The 24,647-nt window shown below is 41.8% G+C and overlaps 1 protein-coding gene across 11 annotated transcripts in view; it reads right to left on the reverse strand.

Moving 5' to 3' along the window:
- Window positions 1-24,647, reverse strand: part of FBRSL1 (fibrosin like 1) — a 757,721-nt gene that overhangs the window by 90,320 nt on the left and 642,754 nt on the right. Inside the window, exon 1 of one of the 11 annotated variants that reach the window (XM_073313639.1) lies at window positions 16,514-16,883. The exons of the other annotated variants lie outside the window; for them this stretch is intronic. Within the exon in view, the coding sequence (XP_073169740.1) occupies window positions 16,514-16,528 (15 nt within the window). The 5' untranslated portion in view covers window positions 16,529-16,883. Of the gene's footprint in view, window positions 1-16,513; window positions 16,884-24,647 lie in introns of those variants that run through there. 11 annotated transcript variants of the gene reach the window in all.

Raw genomic sequence — 24,647 nt, forward strand, 5'->3', positions numbered from 1 at the left:
ACGCAGACTGCTCTTCCCAAACAATGATTTATTTCCTTTGTACCACACCCACTGTGACTGTCTGTGTGTGGATACAAAAATTAAAAAACAAAACAGTCTATATATCCAATGCCAAGCACCGGCCACAAAAAAAAGACTATTCCTCCATGCAGTGGCCAGAAGCAACTCCCCTAGCCATCAACCCAAATCCCTAACCAACCAGTTTAAACAGATGCACCTCATACTCTGTTTTAAAGCTTGCCATCCTTGGGGTCTGGTGAGCCTCCAGAAAGTGAATTCTAGAGAGAGGGTCCTCCACTGAGAATGCTCTGCTGCCACTCCCACGATTTCAGACAAGGACTCCCCACCTAATGACAATTACCATGACAGGGGAGAGAAAGTTCTCTTATGTCTGTGTAAGGCATTTTGCTCTTCACACAGCTTTACCTGGCTGAGCCAAATACACCTTGTAAATTTATGATAAGGCTCAATTTCCAGGTGTGTTTCTAACTCCATGTACTTTGACACAGCTTGAAAAATGTAGGATGCCTGCTCATTGGTTTGTTTTCTTTAAAAGTAAAAGTATTCTAAAATGCTCTGCAATGTTTGCACTTGGCCTGTTAATAGTGTCAGCGACCTGGCTTTGCTCTTCTACTTTTGTGCTGATGTCAGAAGCAGACAGGCTCGAATGAGTCAGCAGCTAATGCTTTCCATGCTCAGCCGCCTCTTGGAAAATGGCCAGAGTACTCACAAGCGTGGCTTTCCAAAGCACCGAGTAGCTGTGGAGCAGAAGAAACTTGACCCACCAGCACCAGCATACTTGGTGCATGTGTCCACGCTGCATTTTTGAACAGGGGATGCCCATGTCAGGGGACAGGACTGCAAGATGTACATGGTCTCCATTCAGCAGACTGGATGCACTCGTTTGCTAACATATCAATAGTGTTGACAAGCAATTAACGGGTTAACTTCTATTTAAACAATAACATCTTCAGAAGTTGGATAGTCCTTGGGAAGTGTGAAAACTGTTCAGCTCTGATAGTTTTATCCCGGTTGATTTTCCTGTGGCCTCTGTTAATGGTAAAGGGTTGAAGTTTATGCCCTTTTCCATATGTATCTACAGAAGCCCCACAATACCTAAAGCCACATTTAGCTGCAGTTTCCTGAGCTGAAGAAGGTGCAAGTGCGTGTGGTGTGTGGTTAGAAGGCTTTGTGACCTCAGCACAGACATGACCCTCCCAATCTGCTCAGTAAAGAGATGAAAAGGCTGTGATGAAACTAAAGGGCTTAACAATCCTTCATGTTAAAACACACCAACTAACACCTTCCCCAAAATGATCTCCAGGTACGGGATGCAGAGGGATTTGGGAAATGAATCTCCACAAACATTTTAAAATGCACAAAAGGCTTTCAGAGAGCACCCCCATTCAGGAGACCACTTAAGCCGATGCTTAGCTTTAAAGATGTGCTTAAATCATACTGAAACCAAGATGCTTAAGTGTTTTCCAGAATTGGATTTTTGTTTTCTACTTCTATTAAAAACAAAAGTATGGAGGAGAAGTCTCCAAACTAAAACCCAAGAGTTTAGGAAAATTCTGATCTGGGTCTGAATTTCCGTGGCTTCAGCTCAACTGTAATACAAACTAGAAGTGCTGACTTTGGCAACAGAAGGGAAGAGGAAAGAAATCTGGAGAAACCACCACAGTGGACTAATCTGCTATGTTTTATCAAAATCATAGTCCAAATTTATCCAACACAAATGTGTATGCTTCACATTTAAAAAAAATAATAAATTTCATAGTTGGCCATGAAACCATTAAAGACAAGGGTACCATTCAAAGGATGCAACCTATATATATGGAAGCCATGATTCTATGCTGGGCTTTTGCTGTGTTAAAGATACAATGCTAGGAGGAGGAAATTAAAAGCATAAAGCAGTAGACATGTGTGTGAATTCCTGATGTTGGTAATCATGACTGTTATATTAAACCAAACGTCTTGCTCATTACATTGAAGGTTTCAGTTTTGTGTATTTTTCTGGTGAGGGGGAGGAAAAAAATCACTATACTACACATTTTAAAATAACTTGTATAAAGTTGTAGCTACCTCCAGTAATAGGGAAGGGACCCATTTGTAGGGTTTTTTGAACTTACATTGGACCCAAAGAAGCACAGTACAGGAGACCCCACACAGTAGCTTGGCAGACTCAAGGATCGCAAATACAAAAAGGATGATACAAACTACCAATAACTACTGTAAAGCAAAGCCAAGCTTGCTTCCAAACTACTGACCTCCATAACTCAGTGTTCCCTCTGGAATTCTAGATAGCATCAAGGAAAAGTCAAAACCCATTTCTGCTTTCCTAAAATAATGCCAGACACACCTTGACAAAGTTGGCACAGTGCAGCAAACCCATCTGTTTCTCAGTGTTGGGCACAGTACAGAAAATAGGATTCTTCTTTTCCCATTTACCTCCCCTTCCCATTCCCGCTCCCCACTCCCTGGCTGGTGACTGATTGTTGGTCTTAGAGCAGATGGAATCAGGTCTGCTGTTTCTTGTGAATTCCAAGGGTTTCAGTCATACCCCAGCATCTCTTGATTAGCTTTGCAAGAATGCTAAGTAGAAGGTACAGCAATTTTGTACCTAATGAGCAAAAGCCACTTTTTACACTCACTTAAAATATATTTTTATTGGATATTTCACACTATAGACCAGGGGTAGGCAACCTATGGCACGCGTGCCAAAGGTGGCAAGCAAGCTGATTTTCGGTGGCACTCACACTACCCGGGTCCTGGCCACCCCTCTGCATTTTAAATGAAGCTTCTTAAACATTTTAAAAACATTATTTACTTTACATACAACAATAGTTTAGTTATATATTATAGACTTGTAGAAAGAGACCTTCTAAAAATGTTAAAATGTATTACCAGCATGTGAAACCTTAAATTAGGGTGAATAAATGAAGACTCGGCACACCACTTCTGAAAGGTTGCCGACCCCGGATATAGACACATGCAAGAGCAAAGGGGAAGAAGAAGAGAAAACAATCTAAGCCCCTTATTTGGTTGGTTTCAGACCAAACTGATTAAATGAACCTGATTTCTGCTGATTATCCCTACAAAGCACTAGGACTCTACAGAGGAAACCCACTGGTGGTGGTGTTAGGTTTGGTTTCTTTAAACAGATGCACAATCCAATTTTGCAGTCTGGCTCTTCTGGAAAACATGGTTTTGTACAAGATCACATGCAACTCTACAAGACTGGCTGGGCTGGCCTTCAGTACAATAAATGTTTGGGGTTTCGTGTTTTCTGGGATTCAGTGCATCCTGCTCTTGCTGGCTGGAGTAGAAATGGAAAAAGGAGGTCTGTCTATCTAATACACCCTTTCACCAGTGGGACCAGACAGCAAAACAATTCATTGCTCAGCAGCTCTGGACACATATTAAGGCTGACTGTGAAAGAGACATGCAATGAACCTTCTTCTTCTTCTTATCATCTGTAACTCCCCCCCACTTGATTATAAACTCTTCAGGGCAGGAATTGCCTTTAATTTGTGTCTTGAACAATGAAAAGCAGATTATCGGAGCTTAACGAATAATAGTGACACTTTTGCTCATGTCCTTAAGATTTTTCTTTTTAAGTAACTCTATAAATCAATTATGGTTTAAATTGTTGGTAACAAGCATACACACCAAAGAATAACAATGTCATTCCATTCTATTCTATAAGGCACTAAGGTTTCTCAAAGAGCAAGCCACCAATGTTCTTTACCTTGCAAAACAACATTTTCTCCTAGCCTCGTTCTTGGAAAAAGCTGAAGAGTTTCAGTTGAAACTTTACAAAAATATTCTCCCTGAGGAAGAGATCTGGTATGCAAAGTTTCAACCCAAACAGTTAAAGTTTGGCAAAGCAACTGAAAATAGGTCTTATAATGGGAAGTATTCGGCAACTTTAACAATATGTGGTGTTACCAGCTCCGTCTGTAACAAATAAAACATTAGTTACAACTTTCACTACCGCTCTACCATAAGTTGTATTATTTCTAAATTTTTTTTCTATGTAACAAACATCTCATTTGGACACATTTTTCATTTTCAGTACAAAAAATGAGACAGATGGTAAAAGATAGTGGAGTTTGCTATAAGAGAGGTGGGATTTTTTTTCATTTATTCCCTATAGTGATTCTTATCCTCAGGGACCTGGAGGGTGCTTTTATTTTATTTTATTATTTTTTTATAGCACCGTGCTGGCTAATAAACACAAATACAAGCATAGTCACTTGTATACATCTATCATCAAAGACCCTTTCTAGAGTCGTCTCTCCCCCCAAAATTGATTAATGATTGTGAGTTTAACACATACATTGTATGTGTGGGGGGGTTAGATCCACATCCCTTGTATATATTTACATACATTTACATATGCACATAAAGAAAGCAGAGAGGAAGGCATGAAAAATCTGTTTTCGTAAGTCCTCCTCCCCACCCTCCTTTCTAAAAAATATAAAAGGCAGGGAAGTCTCCACCTTGGGCCTCAGTCACATTTCAGCGAGATGATGATCTGATGGCCAGAGAAAAACAAGATAAACTATGCACTGAAACCAGCAGAGCCAACCAGATTTGAAATTTGTAATAACTCTGTATGATTAGCTACATTATTAGTGAATGTAAATTAACACCAACGTTAGCTTTTAAGAGAAAGGAAAGGGGTTAAGATTTAAAAGCACTGTTGGTCTGTACTATCAGCTTACACAGCTCCTAGAACCATAGTTAAGCAGGCAATTAAACCAGATAATTAGCCCAATTAAGTTTCTCCTTTGTGTAAAAAAGAAAAAAAAAATCTATCTTGTCACATCCATCAATACTGGAGGCTTTGGGGGCACAGGAGAGCATTGCCCACAGAGACTGGGAAACTGACATCTTGTATACTAAATACCCAAGGTAAACACAAATCAATCAGAGCAGAAAATGGGCCCAATCCTTGACTCCAGCTGAAAAAGGGTTGGTGCAGGTGGGGGATAAGAGGGGAAATACTCTCTTTGCACAGTATGGAACCATCCAGGGGCTTGGGCGTTTCCCTGTGTAAAACAGAGCAGTCTGAGGGCTTCATTGAGTATGCTAGGACAACGGGGGATCATCACTGGGTCAAAAGGCCATTCCAGCATGTTCCTTGTACTGGTAGCTAGGAGGATGTGGCCTAACAGTTGCTATGATGGCTCCGTGCTATTCAAGGAGCTCTTAATCGTCTAGTGATCCACCACGCTGAGTTTTTAGGCATCTTTGCAAGATATAGGTTTAATACTATTCTGTTAGCAGGGGGTGGAGGAATAGCTCAGTGCTTTGAGCATTGGCTTGCTAAACCCAGCGTTGTGACTTCAATCCTTGAGGGGGCCATTTAGGGATCTGGGACAAAAATTGGGGATTGGTCCTGCTTTGAGCAGGGGGTTGGACTAGATGACCTCCTGAGGTCCCTTCCAACCCTGATATTCTATGATTCTATGAACAATATCCTGCACTAGTCTATGTGGACCACTAGGGTTGTGTCCACAATAGCTTTGATCTGATTGAGTTCCCCCAGCAGCAGACGTGAAGGTGAAGACAAGGCTCAGAGCAGCTGCAAACATCACAGTGATTAAAACATACTTGGCCACCAGCAGCTTAGATATTGCCATTAATACTGGTGGGGCTGAAGCAATGGTGTGAAATGTCAGAAGAGAAATCTAAGGACAGTGGGACTTGTTGGGTTTCTCAGGTTACAACGATATGGTGGCCTTAAGGGGTCACACAATCACCAGGGTACTTTTTTGTGTAATCTCCTGCAACCCTGCTGGAGTCTATCTGTGACCTCTGTGGGGGTCAGGACCCAAAAGCTAGGAAACTCTGCACCCGTGTACGAGAACTAGACAATGAAACTCAGATCATCAAGCTGAGTGAAGCGCAAAGAGGAAATAAACAGCACAAGCGGTAAATTAGAATCATAAAATGCTTTAAGTCTATAGAAGCTAAGATGTTATTAGCAACACAGGTAAGGACTAGTTTACTTATTAAAACACATGTGCTTCATTCACTTTTGAGGTAAGCAGTATTTTCTTTAAAGCCCCACCTCCTGGATTTCTGTGATTCCATGAGAATTCCAGCTTATATTTCAAAAAGGTTCTAGCCTTCATGGCTGCCGGGGAAAGTCAGAAAACATAAACCTAAAGACTCAAAAGCCAGACCGCAAATAAAAAGAACCCCACATTTATTATATTTTACAATCTCAGATTTTTGGGGCCTGGCTCATAATTTTTGAATGGTTGGGGTTAGCAATACTATTTACCTCAACAATGATCATTTTATAAAGCAAAAAGAGAGAATGAAGGAAAGAAGAGTCACAGTCTTCCACCCTGGCTCTCCTTTTTTAAATATGAATGAGCAAACTGCATTCAAAATGCAGAGATCTACCTCAACATTAAAATAAAGGTTACGGTTTGCCTTAAACCCACAAAATGGGGAAATTCGCAACACAACAAGTGGCAGCAGTGTGGAGTCTCAACTGAAATTCAGAGGAGTTAATGTGTACAGTTGTCTCTTTCCTGCACCTTTTCCTTTGCTGTCCAATACCATCAGCTCTGTATACACCATGCTGTTTCAGAGCACTTCAGCATGCTTTTGAAGCACCAGGCCCTGAACTGAAATGGATGGGGATCATTACCACAAACTCCTCATAACGTAAATGTGCTAGAGCCATTCTGATATATTAAATCAATTTGCAGTGATCAGAAGCAGTCCGGGAGGGAATTAATGACATGATATATGGCAGCACATCCTTTCAGGGGTGCTAGGCCACATCATGCCAGTGCCAATTGTGGACTGGTCCATCCATTATGGATATTTTGTTTTTCACATTTTGTCACAGTGACAGATATTTTTTCCTTGAAAGGTCTTTAGATGGATATTTTGGCCTCACTTGTGCACACACCTTTAAGATCTTGTGTTTATAATTCCAAAATGTACCCGCAACTAATGAGGAAGAAATACTAACCTGCCAAAACATTACTTGTTCATCTCCTAGAGTAGTGATATTATATCCCATCCCCATTAGTGCAAGCCTTCTTATAAACTTAACACCTTAATCAGAGAAAGAACAACGAAGTAGCCCCGTCCTCCTTCCCCAATCCCAGGCTCATTGATATTAACTGCATCTATTTGGCCTCTGATGCAGAGTTCTTCTGTCAGACTTGGGTCTATATCCAAGTTCTGATACAGAAGAGGGAAACGAATTACCACAGTTAGAGGTGTCACTGTTCAGCTGGGATGTTAACCTCAGGTCCCTTCCACCTCTCTTTGGCAGGTGTCCAGGTGGAAATACAGCAGTATTTTTCAAAAATAGGTAACACTGCACTCACTAAAATGGGTTCCAGTGACAAAACTATTGCTCAGTGCAAATGGCTGCTCAGTTTTCCTGCACGCATTTGGGGTTTGAAAACTGCCACAATAAAATCCAGTTCTATCTTCAGTGGTTTTGGATTTACATTATTTTATTTTCAAACTAATAAAATGAGGAAGTCAGTCACCCTGAGACTGTTCAGCAACACACAGCTGGAGGCTATCTCCAGTCACTACGGAATGCCTCACGCATAGGTACACTCCAGCTAGAAACTGACAACAGGCAGACTAGTGCAATGGCCTTATGGGAATGAAGAAACCAAGAAACTGAATATGGAAAACTGAACACACCCTACACCAGTTTAGGCACAGACACACTATGGAACCAAAATCAAAAAGCCAGAAAGAAACTTGTGACTACCTACAATGTGCACAACAAAGGAGGCTCCAGAAGTTGATGGGACTTACTGACTGAAACACCAGCTACTGTTATTGAACCTGACTTAAGACAAGATTACTGCCCTGGTTCAAGCTCTCTTAAAACATAAATGCAATGAGAACACGAGGAGTAAATGTGAGACAATAAAATACCATTTGACATGAACATTTCACTTTGAAATTTCAAGGCAACTGATACCTTTCACATTTAATCATGCCAAAGCACAAAGGCCACTTTCACTCAGCATTCTGAGCAGAAGCTGAGTGGGATGGCAGCCAGCTCTGAACTGTTCCTCTTGTTGGGTGGAGGTGGTAGAGACAGAGTGAGAAAATATCTTCGTATTTACACACGTATATATTTCTTTTTGTGATGGGGATGAGAAAGGATAGGAAAGAGGTGCAAACAGAAGGAAAAAAGGAAGAGGAGAGATGCAGCAGATGATGGAAGAAAGAAGTGGCAAAGGTTTGTGAATACTTTACCTTGGATAGAGAAAGAGTCTTGTGTTAAATGGATGGAATGTGGGTAGGCCACACCTACGGATACAACCATGTGGATGAACCACAAGGTAACTCACAGAGGAGTGTATTTAACCCTGTACCTGATGCCTGTCCCTGTGCTTCATAGAATCATAGAATATCAGGGTTGGAAGGGACCTCAGGAGGTCATCTAGTCCAACCCCCTGCTCAAAGCAGGCACAATCCCCAATTTTTGCCCCAGATCCCTAAATGGCCCCCTCAAGGATTGAACTCACAACGCTGGGTTTAGCAGGCAAGTGCTCAAACCACTGAGCTATCCCTTCACGGGGATATGTCAATGAATACAGAAATAGCATGCAGCTATGCTGTAGGGACCTACTTGCCAGTGTGATGTGTCCCTTGTCTTCAAATGCATTAGCCAAAGCCTTAACGAACGTGACGAAGAGGTGGCTCTGCCCTGCACAAAGACTGAAGTTTGCCAAATGGAAGTGTAGTAACAATATCATCGGGGAGCAGCAGTAACTGAGTCAGCCTTTTCCACTCACTGCAGGGTGCCACAGATCACAGCAAATTCCAGCGTATGAGTTTATGGAGGGGATGGTATGATGGGATAACATGATTTTGGCAATTAATTATCTTTGACTATTCGTGGTAAATAGGCCCAATGTCCTGTGATGGGATGTTAGATGGGATGGGATCTGAGTTACTACAGATAATTCCTTCCTGGATATCGGGCTGGTAAGTCTTGCCCACATGCTCAGGGTTCAGCTGATCGCCATATTTGGGGTCGGGAAGGAATTTTCCTCCAGGGCAGATTGGCAGAGGCCCTGGGGGTTTTTCGCCTTCCTCTGCAGCGTGGGGCACGGGTCACTGGCTGGAGGATTCTCTGCACCTTGACGTCTTTAAACCACGATTTGTGGACTTCAATAGCTCAGACATAGGCGAGAGGTTTATTGCAGGAGTGGGTAGGTGGGATTCTGTGACCTGCGTTGTGCAGGAGGTCGGACTAGATGATCAAAATGGTCCCTTCTGACCTTAAAGTCTATGTGTGCAATATATCAAATTAAATCAATGATAGTCAAGAGGAAATAAGGTGTCACTTCCATAAAGTAGAAGATGTGTCAAGGTTTATCAAAACCTACAGGAAAATGGAGTATGCTACACATTCCAAGTTTCAACTGCTCAAATGTGATTCCCAAACTTTAATAATTCTCGCATTTTCCTCTGCAAATATTGCTTGGCCTACTTCTCTGGCTACCCAGGCAACGACAAAAATACATCCAAACCCCAACATTAATGTAGTAAAATCGCATACAAGAACATGCAGTAAAAACCAGCATCCCCTATATTGTAACTACATAGAAAACCATCCAACAAACCTGCCATAACATTTTAAGAGTACTAAAAACTAGGAGCATGGGAACCTCAAAAGTTTTGTAAAGTTTGGTTCAGATAAGCATCCAGAAATTTCTATGCTTATTCTGATATAGAGATCTCTGGTTGGTCTTCCAGCCCTCCAACCAACACAACTCTTAAGGACCGGGGAAAGAGCTGCTTAAAATATACCTTCAGAATGAAAAAATAGAAATCCTGGCTGAGACTGCAAAAGCCACTTTAAGGTACCTGGATGACCAATTCCTACTCGGTAAAACGTAGCCATTATCTAATCCCTTTTCCTCCCATAGCAAGAAGCATCAAATTAAGGATAACAACACTCCTAAAATATTTCTACTTTGACTGTCCGCTACTGGGGCAGGGACCGTCTTTTTTCTCTGTGTTTGTACAGCACCTAGCACAGTGAAGTCCTGCTCCATGACTTGGGCTCCTCAGGACTAAATAACAGTAATTATTCAAATTCTTCAAGTTGATGGAGCATTCTACCCCAGACCATTCCTCCTAGCAGATGTCTCCATGAAAATCTGAATATGAGGCTAAAATTTCACCTAAACTTTAAAATCACAACAAGAGGTACAGGAAATATTTAACTGGAGTATAGATACATCTTTAGTTTTATTAATATTCTAGAGATGCTATTGTCCTGGCATGTTGAGTAACGCCACAATCTAACATCAATGTGTCTGTAGTGGTGTGTTTCACACACTCATGGAGGATACACACAATACCATCATTTGTGAGGTGAGAGTAGATGTGCGCGTGTCCTGGATTCGGAAATTGCACTGCAACTGGCACAACAATCATGTCACTGAATTGCACAGCTTAGGATTTTTTTTTTTTAATGTCTGAAGAGATTAAAATGAGAACTAGCAGTATGTGCAAGGGATACTGCACGTTGAATGTGTTATCTATAGTGATCCAGGCTTCCCAAAGCTTCAGCTGAAGCTGGAAGGAGCACGCTTTTCGCCACGGAAGAAACTACATTACATTGCTCCCTAGGACATGAAACAAAACAATAAAGGACGGTTAATCTCTTCTCTAATTCTGCTCTGTGGGACAACTCCTTCAGCAAGCAGCGCCTGGCTGTATCTACCTGGGAGGGGGTCATTTTCCTTCGGCTTCCTCTTTTGCTTCCCTCTATCCCTGGGAGCGCTCTGTCTCCCTGCTGCATCTTTCAATGGCTTTATCAGAGCTTGCACCAACTCAAGCGTGAAAAGTAGCTCTGGGCCCAGCAGGGAGAGGTGGGGGAGTGTGTGTATGTGTGTGTTTTAGGGGGAGAGGGGGAAGATGAGGGAGGACATGTTATTCTGTCTTTTGTCTTTTCAACAATTTCTTTTTAATGCAACTTGCAGAGCAGCCTATAATTAGGGGGCTTGTGGAGCAGGCTTAAACTCAGGAGTAACCCTTCTAACGACCTCAGCAATGGATAATCAGGTGCACGGCTATGGGGCACAGCACGCCTCCCCACCCGCCGTGCATCTCGGCCTCGTAATTAGAAGCCTCCACACTCCGCTGCATAAAGGCAGATTGCAAGGACAGCATGAAGTCCTTGTTTGAAGCTGGGGGCACAAAGATTGCAGTGCCTGTGATGGATAGAGACAAAGACTCCAACACTGGAAAGCTTTCAACAGCCTCAGAATACTTGCAGCATTTCTGATGGACGTTTAAGGCTTTCTTTGAGCCGTGAGGTTTATTCTCTTGCACTCCTCTTAAAATTCCTTCACAGCCCTGTAAGTGAGGGTCACAGCTGTAACCATTGTATGCACAAAACCTCTGATATTTCAATATTTTAACCAGGAAAACATATTTTCCCCCCACCTTCAATTTTCATTACCTCTCATTCCTGACTAGAAGGAAGATGGCTATGTAATTAGAGATAACAGAGACATCTTGGCATAGAGACATATTGTAATCCTAAGGATGTAGGAATCAACCCCTCAGGAAAAATTCCCGAGTGGCACAAACCCAAGCCAGTATGGTGTCGTTAGCAGACTTTGCTCATACTGGTTTGAAACAGTGGCAGCAGCAACCATAAATAAACATGGCTGCTGTTAGCAGTTTCCCTAACCACTCTGGACCTCAAATTAGAATAATGCACAAAAAGTAAATAAATTCCCCTTTTAAAAAACACAAGCAAAATCTCCTATACTGATCAGAACCCATTTTTATATGTACTTACATGTGTGCAAACATACATGGATATGACGACTTCAAAATACATAGGCTACAGGGGGAGGGAAGAAAACAGGAGGAGAAAACAGAGAAAGGATTGAGAGGGGAAATCCAGGGGTGAAGAAACTGAAAGAGCAGAGCTGGAGGAGGGGGCAATGGTGGTAGTGAACTACGAGATGTATTCTCTTAGGCTTCGTCTACACTAGTACGTTCGTAGCTAAAATATTTGTCACTCAGGGGTCTGCAAAAACACACCCCTGAACAACAAAAGTTTTAGCGATGAAAAGCACTGGTGTGGACAGCTCTTCGTCAGTAGGAGCCCCTCCTTGGAGGTGGTTTTATTTTGTCACCAGGAGAGAGCTCTCCTGGCGATAAAGAGCAGCCACACAGCGCACCTGACAACGGCATGGCTGCAGTGGCAAAGCCGTGCCGTTGTAAAGTGTGCAGTGTACACATAGCCTTAGAAAGCCCTCTTCGACTAGCAGCATTAGGCCCTCTATTTTATTCTATTCTCTTGAGCCTTCCACAAAACTATTTTCATGATCTGGTAAAGTCCTCCCCTCAGCCACACCTGGTTTGCTACTTTCTACAGTCCTTGGATCTGCCTCTCAAAGCAGCTCCGGCTCTCCCCAATCCTTCTAGGGCTCCTGATGCTCACAGCCAGAAGCATCTGGGGAGAAATCCAAGCAGCACGCTGCAGCTCAGGCAGCTCGAGAAGAGCAGAGCAGCAGACTGCAGAAAAGAGCAAAGCCAAAAGGGTGGTGGTAATAAATAAATAAAATAATAATAATAATAATAAATACAAGGAGCAAAGTCGTTAGAGCTGCTCAGAGGTTGTCAGTTTCCATAGGGATTAGCTCCTTGGAAAAACTATGCGGGGAGGGGTATCATCCCTTCTGAACCTTCTTAGTGGAATAAAGTAGCTCTTTTTCTCACCACGTAAAAGACATTTACAGGAACTGGGAAGGCAACATAACATGGAAGGTGTCTCCAGCAGAATTTTGGGTGGCTCTGCTGCAAGGGCTGCAATTTGTCTGTCCAGCCGGCCGCCTCAAGCTCTTGTGAATACACATTTGTAGATATTTAAAGCCTTGGAAGATCATTAACAGAGTATTAGAACCGCCAGCAAAGGAGCCCTAACTTGGACTCACTAATGGGTCTCATTCCTGAATAATGAAAGGGCAAAAGTATCCACAGACGCCTATCTGGCTATAACTGAAAATGCTATCACAGGAGAAACTGCAATTTGAGTCGTCTCTCCTACCTACCCCTCCTTCCACACCACCACCACTAATACTGTACAGTACAAGAGAGTCATTCTCAATTCTATTTCCCATTTCGCCTTCTCTGCACTCTCCCCTCTGCTTGGAAGCACAGTAATTTCATAAATGCCACACTGTCCAACAGGAAAGCAAATTACTGACACACTCTACAAGGTTTCCTATTTAAAAAAAAACAATGTAGCCTCTTTGAACAAGAAGCCGCAGAACCACTTGGGACATGAATATTTTCTACATTGAATCCAAAATGCTCCATGGCCCTTGCGAAATCTGAAAACTTAACAATATTAACACTCCATCCACAAAGAACAAAACAGCCTCCAACAGAGAGGGGATGCAGTACAGAAAATAACACATCCTACACGCATTCAAAATTACAGCTCTCCGGGGACACATTTCCCTGGTTCCATTCACCTCACCACCAAGTTCCTATAATTCTCCTATCCTTCCCCAACTCACCAGGCCCTTTGTTTGTTCACAAAGAAAAATGACACATTAAAACTGCAACATGGAACTTTTTTTGAAACAATTGGAGCCACAGAGCATCCCTGAAGGTTTAATGATATCCTATTCCCTCTCCTTTCCTTTTGTTGGCATTTGTCACTTTTGACACCTGATTAATTACTTATTTATTTTTATTAGGTAATAACACTGTGGTGCTAATATTCTCTCCCCCCGCACCCCCCCCCCCAAAACCCAGGCTATGCTTTCACTGTAAATTAAAAAGAAAAGAAAAGAAAAGAAAAAAAAGAAAAGAAGTGTGTGTTTACATCAACAGAGCTAACCTGAGACAACTCACTTGTTGTAAAATCCTAGTGGAGAGAAGGCACAGGTAGGTATTACCTCAACGTAACTAGTCCAGCTCAACCCTAAACCCCGCACCGCCCCACCCTGGGAATGACCTTGATTAGCTAAATTGAAGGTAAAAACTATTGGTACCTTGTCTTCCAGAGGATTTTATATTAAGAAAGCAATCTCGAGTTAGCTGCCTTGATGGAAACACACTTTTTTTTTTCTTTTTAGAGTGAAGACAAAGGCTATGTCTACACTACGCAGCTTTTAGCTATACGGCTGTGCTGCTACAGCCATGTTGCTAAAAGACACGTGTTTGTCGGCAGGAGAGCGCTCACTATCATGAACAAATAATTAATTATTACAATGCAGTGGTCACTGTACAGAAACATAAAAGCCAAGCCATAAGTCTAGCTGGGATGTGTTTACACATACCAGAATGAAATGGCATAACTTTACCATAATGCAAATCTGCTTGCCCTACGCTGTAGCAAGGTGTGTATTTACTTTCATGGAATCTTCTCCTAAGACCTTACTGGAAAACAGAAATATAAATAAAAAGAAGGAGAATGGAAAAAGGGACGTTTTTAAGATGTTATGCACATCCTTTGCATTTGGAAACGTACCAGAAAATGGACACGTCTCTATTTCTTTTCGGTCATCATGCACATTCTTGTTGCAGAGAGAGTTGCCTCAAACCACTTCATACATGCCTGAAATTACTTAAGAAAACATCTCTGACAGCACTTCTCTTTCAGCCCAGTTTAGAACCCTCACAAATAGTTTTCTTCAGCTTTCATCTGGGGAGGACACACACATTGAATTCTATTTTACTGGTGTGGATTCACTGCTATTCCACCCAGGCACTGTAATTTCTGAACACCCCAAGAAAGGACCCGATTTTCAAAGTTTGCGCAGCATCTCTGAAAGTCAGGCCCACAGAATTTATCTGCTCTTGCAGTTATAAATAAAACAAAACAGATAAAAGCTGTCACAATGCCTGTCATCCTCAGAGACACCGTCTGTTGTAAACTGTTACACGGAATTCGATGATACTGGACAAGATGTATAATAAAGAGGAAGCAAAAGATTCCAGAAGGCTCTTCTGCTACAGAAATCATGTTACCAATGCCTCCTTCATTGTGAGTAACTCCTTGACATCCTCTTCCCATGACAACTGAGGAAGGACAGACTGAACTTGGTGATTAATTTACCAGCATACCTCCCTCTTCCCGAACCAATTTCCTGCGATTTTCAATATTTGACACTGCTGGAGAAGCTCATGCCAGCCAACTGGAGGTAGTGCAGTACATTTTAAAAAAGGAAGGGGAAAAACCCTCAGAAAGGAAATAGGAGTGAAAATCTATCGGTGTTCTCCAGGCTTATGCCGAGCCAAGAGCCCTGTTCTGAAAAAGCTGCAACTTCCAGTCATCTGCTCTGCCGGACACTCTGGGGACCCCAGCACAGCAAACTACAATTTCTAGTAAATATATCCCAGGGACACAATTAGTTTTTCAGCTGGGGGCATGATAAATTGGTCATGCATAATTCAAGGCCAGAGCAGGCTGGAATATAAACTGCTCCATGGCAGCTTCCAACTCCCAGACAGGAGAATGCAAATAGGCTGGCTGGCACAGAGGTTGATGAACGCTGATAACACTGCTGGTTTCATTTTACATCTTTGCTTGTTCCTGTGTCCATCAGCAAGCACAACCACCACCATTTTAGCTTCTCCTTGCTATTATACTTTCACAGCGATATATCCATCACTGTCCAAATATCTTTTGGGATTGTACATACACTTATCACAACAAACACAGAGCAGTGCCTGCCCTTCTCTGTTTTATTTTTCACATCCAGATAGAAAGAGGTACAGTCTCAACATACAACTGGGGGCCAGGGTCTTCTGTGTTCTATTCTCAACTCTGACATTAGCCCATGGGCAAGTCACTTAACCTTTGTTTCAATTCCCCTATCCGTAAAACGGAGAGAGAATTACAACCCCATGTTTGTGGGATTAGTTTATGCTTGCAGAATGCATTCAAATGGCATTTGTGCTATAGGTTTGTCAACAATTATGGAGGAGACTGAAGGTACAATTCCTAGATGATGACGATAGGGCAGAAAGGAGTTTTTGTAGGTGGCTTGCTGGGTTCATGTTAAAATGATTATCTTAATGCTGGTGAGATTTAATGGTATTGTTAGTGTATATTAGGGTGCCTAAAAGTACTGGATATGTGCATCTTAGCTATTTCAATCTAAAGAAATAAATGAAAGAATCAGGGGACAGGAAAAACATATTGCCTAGCAGAAGTTGATCTAACAACAGGTGAAACAAAATGGCACTGGAAACTTTGAGGATACTTTCAAATGACATCTTGAGAGCAAAGGTTTTTAATGCAGCTTCAGTCTATCCTGTGTACTTGGGTCATAAGCGCACGACATATCCACTGGAAATCTCTTGCATAAAGTAATTGAAGTGGAGATTCGTTGTACCTGAGCCTGCCATTTGCATTTTATGATGCAGGACAACAATGAAATGTTTTTCATTCTACTTCATGAGCCACAGAGTTTCACTAACTCCAAGATGCAAAATTCTAAAGACAATTTACCCGTTTAGTTGCCATATTTCTCTCTTCAGGAATGGAATAAACATTTTGGCCCACTCTGCGGCAGACATTTCTAAAAAGTATGTTGTGCTGAAATTTGTCTTCTTTCTGGAAAGATTTTGAGGGAGAAAATAAAGGCTTATTTTGTTACATTTTTGGCAATAGATATGCAGAAAGAGCAGCCCTTTAATTTTCTGCAGGACGATTTTCCCCACATGTTCAAATAGGTGGTTTTGGTTTTTACTGAATCTTTAATGAAAATAACCCAGGAACTATTATTATTTTGAATAATACACATTTTTCTGAACTGGCTGCATCTTTCCTGGGAGAAGCTGAGATTCCCTAGAAAGGCCAGCCTCACTGGTGGAGAAATCCTGACATAGGAATATGAGGTATCAATAAAGCAGGTATTGAAGTTACGTTCATGAGACAGAATGTCCCCATCAGACACAAGTGATGTAGTGCGACAAGACTCAAGGGAATACTCAATTCTATCAAGTCAAGATAGATTTGTCGTTCTTAGTATAGTCATGTCATATTTGATTTTCAAAATTCCTCATGTAGTACTTTCTTGTATCTACATGGAGCTGATTTGGCTCTCTCTCTCTCAAACCCTGGAGCCATGACCCTCCATTCTTTTGGCATGATGACCTAGGAGCTGGTCTCAAAGGACCTTAGGCCTTGACTACATGAGAAAGAAGCATTGGTCTTTAAGCCAGATTAGTTACATTGGGGCAAACCTTTTATTTTGATTTAAGGGGGACTTATTTTGGTTGAGTTTAAACCAGTGTTTCTGAGCTGGTGGGCCGTGATTCCTCAAGGGAGGGGTCACGGAAAGCAACCAGGGAGACTAAGTTTCAGAGTAACAGCCGTGTTAGTCTGTATTCTCAAAAAGAAAAGGAGTACTTAGAGACTAACCAATTTATTTGAGCATAAGCTTTCAAAGTGAGCTGTAGCTCACGAAAGCTTATGCTCAGATAAATTGGTTAGTCTCTAAGGTGCCACAACTACTCCTTCAGGGAGACTAAGAGGCACTGAAAATTGTATTTAGAATCTGAAGCAAAGAAAATCTTGCTCCCCAACTCACTGTTCTTCAAAGTCAAGTATTCTCGGTCAACTACTCACAACAATAAATTATATGGTCTTATCCTTATCAACAATACTTATATAGTATACATAAGGGGGAGGAGGGGGCATAATTTTTTTTGACTTAGAATAAGGGGTTGCCCAACCTGAAAAAGTTGAGCATATTGGCTTAACACAATTCGTAACTGACTTACGCTAAGTCAAACCAAAATAAGAATGTCCACACAGCCTTTTGTGCTGGTTTAACTAAAGCAGTTTAAATCACAACTTTCTTACGCAGACAAGGCGTTATTAGAGCAAAGAGCACATCTTTTCCTAGGGCCCGATCCTGAAAATACTTAAACTACTGAGCATTAGTAGCATCATAGGCACATGAGTAATTTTACTTATGAAGTTAATGTTTTTGCAGGACTGGGTTCTATGCCTGCATTTTTGACATAGCAGTCCTTTTTATTAATATATATATCTATATATCCATGACCTTTGACAACTTTGTGTGGGAGAGCTGGTGGACGAACTGACACAATTTCATTGAGAACCCTAAATGCTGCGAAGCTAAACTCTGGGCTGCATGAGAAGCTATTAGACAGCAGGAGCTCACAGCAACACCACTGCAGCTACACAAAAGAAACAGACCAGTGAACTCTCAACAAGTGTTTTAATTCCTCTGGGGTGGTCAGTACCCTTCTTTCCACAAGTTAAAATCTTTTAATGACATCTGGAGAGTTAAACAGGGGGTTTAGCAAAGGTCAGCTGTGTCCTGATCAGCTCACTGTTATGACTGCACAAAGCCTGGTTTAAATTTTATTCCCACTTCAGTGACTAGCTGAATTTTGTGTATTGTGGGGAGGGGGACAAAGACGATGAAAGTTTTTTGTTTTGTTTTTTTAATAAATATATTTCCACAACTTTTGACCTTTTCACCATTTTGATCTCATGACTTTTAAATTTTTTCAAATTTATTTTCCAGTTTATACAGTCCAAATAGTTGTTCTGGCTTGCCTTAGAGTTTTAGGTTGGGGGATGAGCCAGTTTCATGGCAATTCTAACTTTCTAGTCTGGGGAAAAGGCTGTAGAGTTATGCGGGCAGGCGGACGGAGAGAGAGAGAGAATATGTATGGATTTAGTAGACTGGACTTGTTTAAATATCCCTGTGATGAAGAACGTGTGTGTGTGTGTGTGTGTGTGTGTGTTGTTCTCCCAAATGACAATCTCTCTAGACGCAGAAAGAAAAAAAAAACATCTAAAATCACAAGCAAAAATATTACTGCAAATTAAGACAATGTCAGATAAGGCACATAAGCACCCTAATCATCCCATAAAAGAAAAGCTGACCTGTCCCCATCCCCTCATGGAAAAAAAAGGAGTAAGTCTGTCAAGTTATATGGCCTGAAGGCCAGCAATGCTTGATTCCGCTGGACGAAGTTGGAGAAGATAATTTTAGAGTCAAGGACCTCTGCTGAGAATACACTTCTGTTAGTCATAAAAATCTAGAGGTGGTCAGCAACAATGTCCCAGATGTTCTCAACTGGTAAGGTAAAGCATGAGGAAACAGGTTGCTCCAAAATGCCAGGGCAAAACACCTGCCCTGTTTGATAAACAATATGGAAGAAATTCCATAGATACACTTATTTATATCTCTGGGCTTTTTTACACTGTGGGACAATGTGAACGACGTGGATGCAATCTCTAGAGCACACTAATGTGTTGCACATTAATTGGTCTGTGTAGACCCTGCTGGTAGGCACTAAAGGTTCCCTAGTACGCTTTAACGCAGTGTCATTAAAACGCACAAAGTTTATGCACTTCAGAAATCACACGCCTGAAGTGCGCATTGCCCCACCATATAGACAAGTCCTCTGCATCAAGAGATGTAGCCACACACATACATTGTGTATGGACATATCCAGAGTGAAGCAGGGAGTATCCTATGGCAGTATAGAACACAAACAACACACTCTTGCACAGAGATTTTTTAAAAATATTTAAACATATCATATTCACAGCACACCACAAGCTCAGTGGTGCTCATGGGCAAATTTACAAGACTGGGAAATGAGAACTGCAGTTTTGTCAAAAATATATTAAAAAAAGGATGCAGCCATCAAGCCAAAATCATCCCCTAACTGAGGCTGCAACAGGAATTACTTCCTGGGTTCTCATCGCAGATCATTAGGAGCATATTAGATATAATACACCTACACATGTTTAAAAAAGGCAATAGGAACTTCCCCTCCAGAATATTAAAAGTAACAAAGTTTTTTTTAAATTTATTAACAAACACTAATCTCAGATCATTAGCCAACTTGGCAATAGACCAGAGAAAATTTATAGCCGACGTGTTGCAACATCAGCTTTCATCCAGAAATGCTAATTTCAGTAAAATGAATAATGTGTGGGCTTTTCATACTGCTTTGCATTTGGCTCCTCACAACCCTGTTTAAAGCCTGGGAACCGGCCATATAGTTAAACTGCACAGATGTTCAACAATCTGTACTTGTGTTAATTACCCTAATGTGAGCAGAAACTCAACAGATCCCTGCTAATGAAGGAGAAAGTTTTCCAGTGTGACTACCGTATGTTTCATTGTCACTGTATTACCAAGCATCCCCCCCCTTCACTCCACCCCCTCTATTCTCTCCAGCTCCTTTGCATTCACATTGCCCGCCTACCTCAGTGTGCATGAATTGGACCAACTAATGACTGCATTCTCGCAACATGGCAGACACCATTAGGCTGATCGGAGGTGCGGCTGCTGAATTTTAACAGGCTATTTTAAACAAGGTAAGGAAAACAGATTTATCAGGTTCCTGAGTCTCCCATCCCCACCCATCTGCCATACTTCTCCCCTCATCACTGCTGAAAAAGCACCAGTTGGATGCAAATATCCTTCCCACACTGTAAAACACAAGCATATCAAGTGATGAAAATCAATATTGCTGGGTGGTATTATTGAAGATGGAAGCTTGACATCCACTTATATCTGGGAGGATAGACTAACAAGCCAGCTTTGTAGTGCGGGTGGAGTATATTCTTGTGGGTGTGTGCAATTCTGTGCTAGCAGTCAGCTGTAGCTATAATATGCCTTGGGAGATCTCATCTGCTAAGCCTGCTGCTCCCATATTAAGAGGCTAGAGTCACTGAATTTCATAATGGTTAGGAATCACAAGAGCAGTAGCGTGTGCACATGGGCATGGGAGGAGAAGATGGGGCTTCTAAAGAATGAGTTAAGCTACACCCACCCTCCCACCCACACAAGTAATCAGCTTTACTAGTAGCAATGAAACAATGCTGCATCCCCACTTAACCCAGCATTAAAATGCACTCGACCTCTAAAGGACTGTTTCTCCCACTGAGGATCTCACTTTCTCTTCCTGCTTCTTTTCCCCAGCTCCCAATTGCAATCATCACCTTCTACGATTTCTTCTAAAACAATCAGCTCAGCAAGCAGAAGGCACAGGAGGCTGTTTAAGGGGAACTTGCTTCCCCCCGAAAGCACCAGGTCACCTCTAGGCTGAGGTAGAGCTTAGATCATCTCACAGGTGCTGTCACTTGACCATTAAACCAGGTTTCATGTTAAATTGCATTACTATTACCCAGGTGTGAAGAGACTGACTTACCTTGCTGGACTTGGCCATGCCAGCAGGTAATCCACCTCTCTGAAAGGCAGTAGCTTGGTCAGCAGAAGAATTCTTCCATCAACCTAGCGCTGTCTACACCCAGGGTTAGGTCAACATAACTATGTCTCTCAGCTGTATGGATTTTTCACACCCCTGCGAGACGTAACTATGCCAATGTCAGTTCCCAGTGTAGACCAGCCCTTAGTGACTACCTTGTACTCTTCATGCTAGGAAAGCTTCTTACATTATTCACAGAGCCAAGAATTTGTAAACTCACAGTCAACAAGCATTTCCCTTTGGAGATGCAGCTGCTCCTTTGGATAACTCAGCTACCTTGCCACGTACTCCACATGCTCACGTTCAACAACAGTGCTCCTCGTTTTGGGTAAGTGTACTTTCAATTCTCCGCTTGCAGAAGCTCGAATTTACTTTCAAAAACGACGTTTGTCATGAAGTGTGCAGAGAGGGGGAGAAAGAAGCACCACATGAAAAGGTGGGGAAAAGGGGGGAGCTGGCATAACTCAGAAAAGAGTTGAAAATTATTTAGAGAGCACTTGGGCTCTTTTCTGCCTACCTCTTCATCATTAGCACTGGAAGCAACACAGCTGTCTAATGGCAACTTCAGGCACCCATGGGCCAGCGAAGCGACATTTTCCACACTTAAATAACACTGAGCTGATTTAATTACTGCACTTAATAGTAACAAAAGATGTCTCAATTTAATCTTCAAACGGCCCTCCAAGATCAAAACACAGCTGGCTGGATAACAAGATGGCCTAGGCCAGCAAACAAGGAGGGCCAATTTGTTCAAGAGCCACATCCACTCCTTAGCATAAAAGGCCAAGGAACACTTGTGCTGCTGAACAAATCAAAGAAAGCTCCATTCCTTCCCCCCCTCTTTCCCACTTTTGTTAAATAGAAAAAGGCAGCTGATTCACTGGTGAAGAAATGCAACATGATAAAAGAACAAATGATGTTTGGGAGAGAAAAAAGAATTAAGGACCAAATTTTTAAGAGGTTTTGTTTTTATAATCCTCAGAGATTATTAAGAAAAAGAGTGAGTCAGATTAAAATTGCACAGGGACAAAGGAAAGTCTCTACCTCTATTATTTTCCTTTCTGCACTGGACAGAAGGAGACAGCTCATTAAAGAAAGCCCTCAGGATATGCCTCTTGTAAGGAACTCCCAAGTGTGCGTGTGCGTGCGTGTTGGGGGAGAGAGGGTTCTTGGGGGGTTCTTTTGCCCGTCTCTTTGGGGTTTAAAGAAGAGAGAGAACTTTGGATAAAATTAACCATTTACCTCTCTGAAATTTTCCAATAATCCCTAGTGCGGGTGGCCTTTATTAAGAGGGAAGTATTTTTGTGAAATGCTTTTATTTTCATTAGCTTTTAAGCCAAGTTCTCCTGCTGCTCTATTAACCCTGTGACACAATGGTTAGGTTTCTACTCCCGCTTCAGGAACATTAAGACTCTGCAGTTTCCATTAGGTTATGTCTACACTACTGACCTTACAGTGGCACAGCTATACCGCTACAGCTGCGCCGCTGTACGGTCTCCTGTGTAGTTGCCCCATGCCGGCAGGAGAGAGCTCTCCTACCAGAATAATTAAACCATTCCTAATGAGCGGCGGTAGCTATGTTGGCAGGAGAGCATCTCCCACTGACATAGCGCAGTCCACACCAGTGCTTTGGTCAGCGAAACTTTTGTCCGACAGGGGTTTTTTTTTCCCACACCTCTGACCAACAAAAGTTTTGCCGAGGAAAGTGCTATGAAACATAGCCTTAGAGTTTAGCACAGAAGTGTTCTGAAAGGTTAACTATGAAAACCAACTTGCCAAGCCATTGTGACATTCCTGCAAGCCTCTGAACAACAACAACAAAAGCCCAAACAAACTTTTATTTACCCCGATGTAGTTTTTCCAAAAGACCCATCTAACAACTGCAGATAACTAGAGACATCTGGTCCAGTTTTTTTTAATCTCACTTACGCTGGTATAAACTGACAGTAATTCGAGTGCAGTCAACTCCACTGACATTAATCTGTTGACTTCTGTGGAGTTCCTCTGGATTTACACCATTACAATGGATATATCACAGTCTGGTCCATTTGTAGGCTCTTCTCCAAATGGAGAGTTTGTGACTGCATGACTTTACACTCCCACTCTTTCTCAGGCTTTGTCTACATTTGGCTTTCTTCCTTAAAATTTCCCACTGTTGCAGCAACAGTAAGATCTCTTGTGTAAGACAATTGCTGGCCACCAGGGTTTTAGCCACTGTGTCATCTAGAACTCTTCTGAGCAGGGTTAGATGAGATAATGGTTAAAATGCTGGCAGACACCTGGCTCTTTGTGTAAATTAGTGCTGTCCCCATAGCTAGTTCTGATGGGAGTTGTGCAAATTATGGGCCAAATCCTATTGTTCATGGAAGTGCCTGCAACTCCCAGTGACTTTGATGGGAGCTGCATGTGTTTTATCCGAGGGAAGAAATGGGACTTTTAAAACCCAGTGGATATCCACCAGGTTGGTTTGAGTGAGCATTACACAGTTTTTAATTTATACTACAACCTTGTTTCAGAACTGTGTTCAGTCCTTGCTAGGGGGTGCGTGATTCCCATTAGAGTGGCTGAGCCATCTGACTTCGCTTGCAGAGCAGAAATGTGGGTGCTCCAATATGGTTTTCAAATTGATTTAATTTAATATGCTTAAGCCATATGTGCAACCATTTCCCCAATCAGTATGAGCTCTGTGCTAGCGTAGAGATGCCTTTGAGAGGTCCTACTGCTGAAGTTCAAATAAGCTAACACTTACAAACTTGTTTTGTTTATAAAATGAGAGATGGACGGATCATGGGCAACTTCTTTATTTATAATTTACAAGTACAACTAGAAAATAACCCCCCTGCTTGCTAGAAAACATATTCAAAGACTGAAAACCAGCTCGGCTCAGTGGACATTGGCACTCAAAGAAACTTTGGTTCAGTTTTAAACACAAGAGCATCAAGGGTGAAATCCTGTCCCCACTGCAGTCAGCAGCAAAACTCCCATTAATTTCAATAGGGCCAGGATGTTTGAGCCTGTTTAGATAATTCATTAACCACTATTTCAAAGACACACCTTTTCGTGGAATTCCCAAAGGCCTTTTGAATTTTGACTTAAATGCTTGGATTATTTTTACAATTCCAGTTATGGGTTCTTTGTTCGGAGTGAGTTAAGCAACACAAAGCACACAGCAAGAGAACAATGGATGGTATTACCATGCATGATTTGCCTTTAAAACAATCCTCTCTCTTTTCACGAAGTTATAGATCCAATTTCAGTCTTTATTATTACTTTGCCATTTAAGAAAGTGGCTCTTCATTTTAATAAAGGAAATGGAGCTTCATATTTCATCAAGTGCTAAAATACTTCCAGTAATACAGGAGGCAAAAAAACCC

Source organism: Lepidochelys kempii, chromosome 15, assembly GCF_965140265.1.
Source record: "Lepidochelys kempii isolate rLepKem1 chromosome 15, rLepKem1.hap2, whole genome shotgun sequence".
NCBI classification, from domain to species: Eukaryota; Metazoa; Chordata; order Testudines; family Cheloniidae; genus Lepidochelys; species Lepidochelys kempii.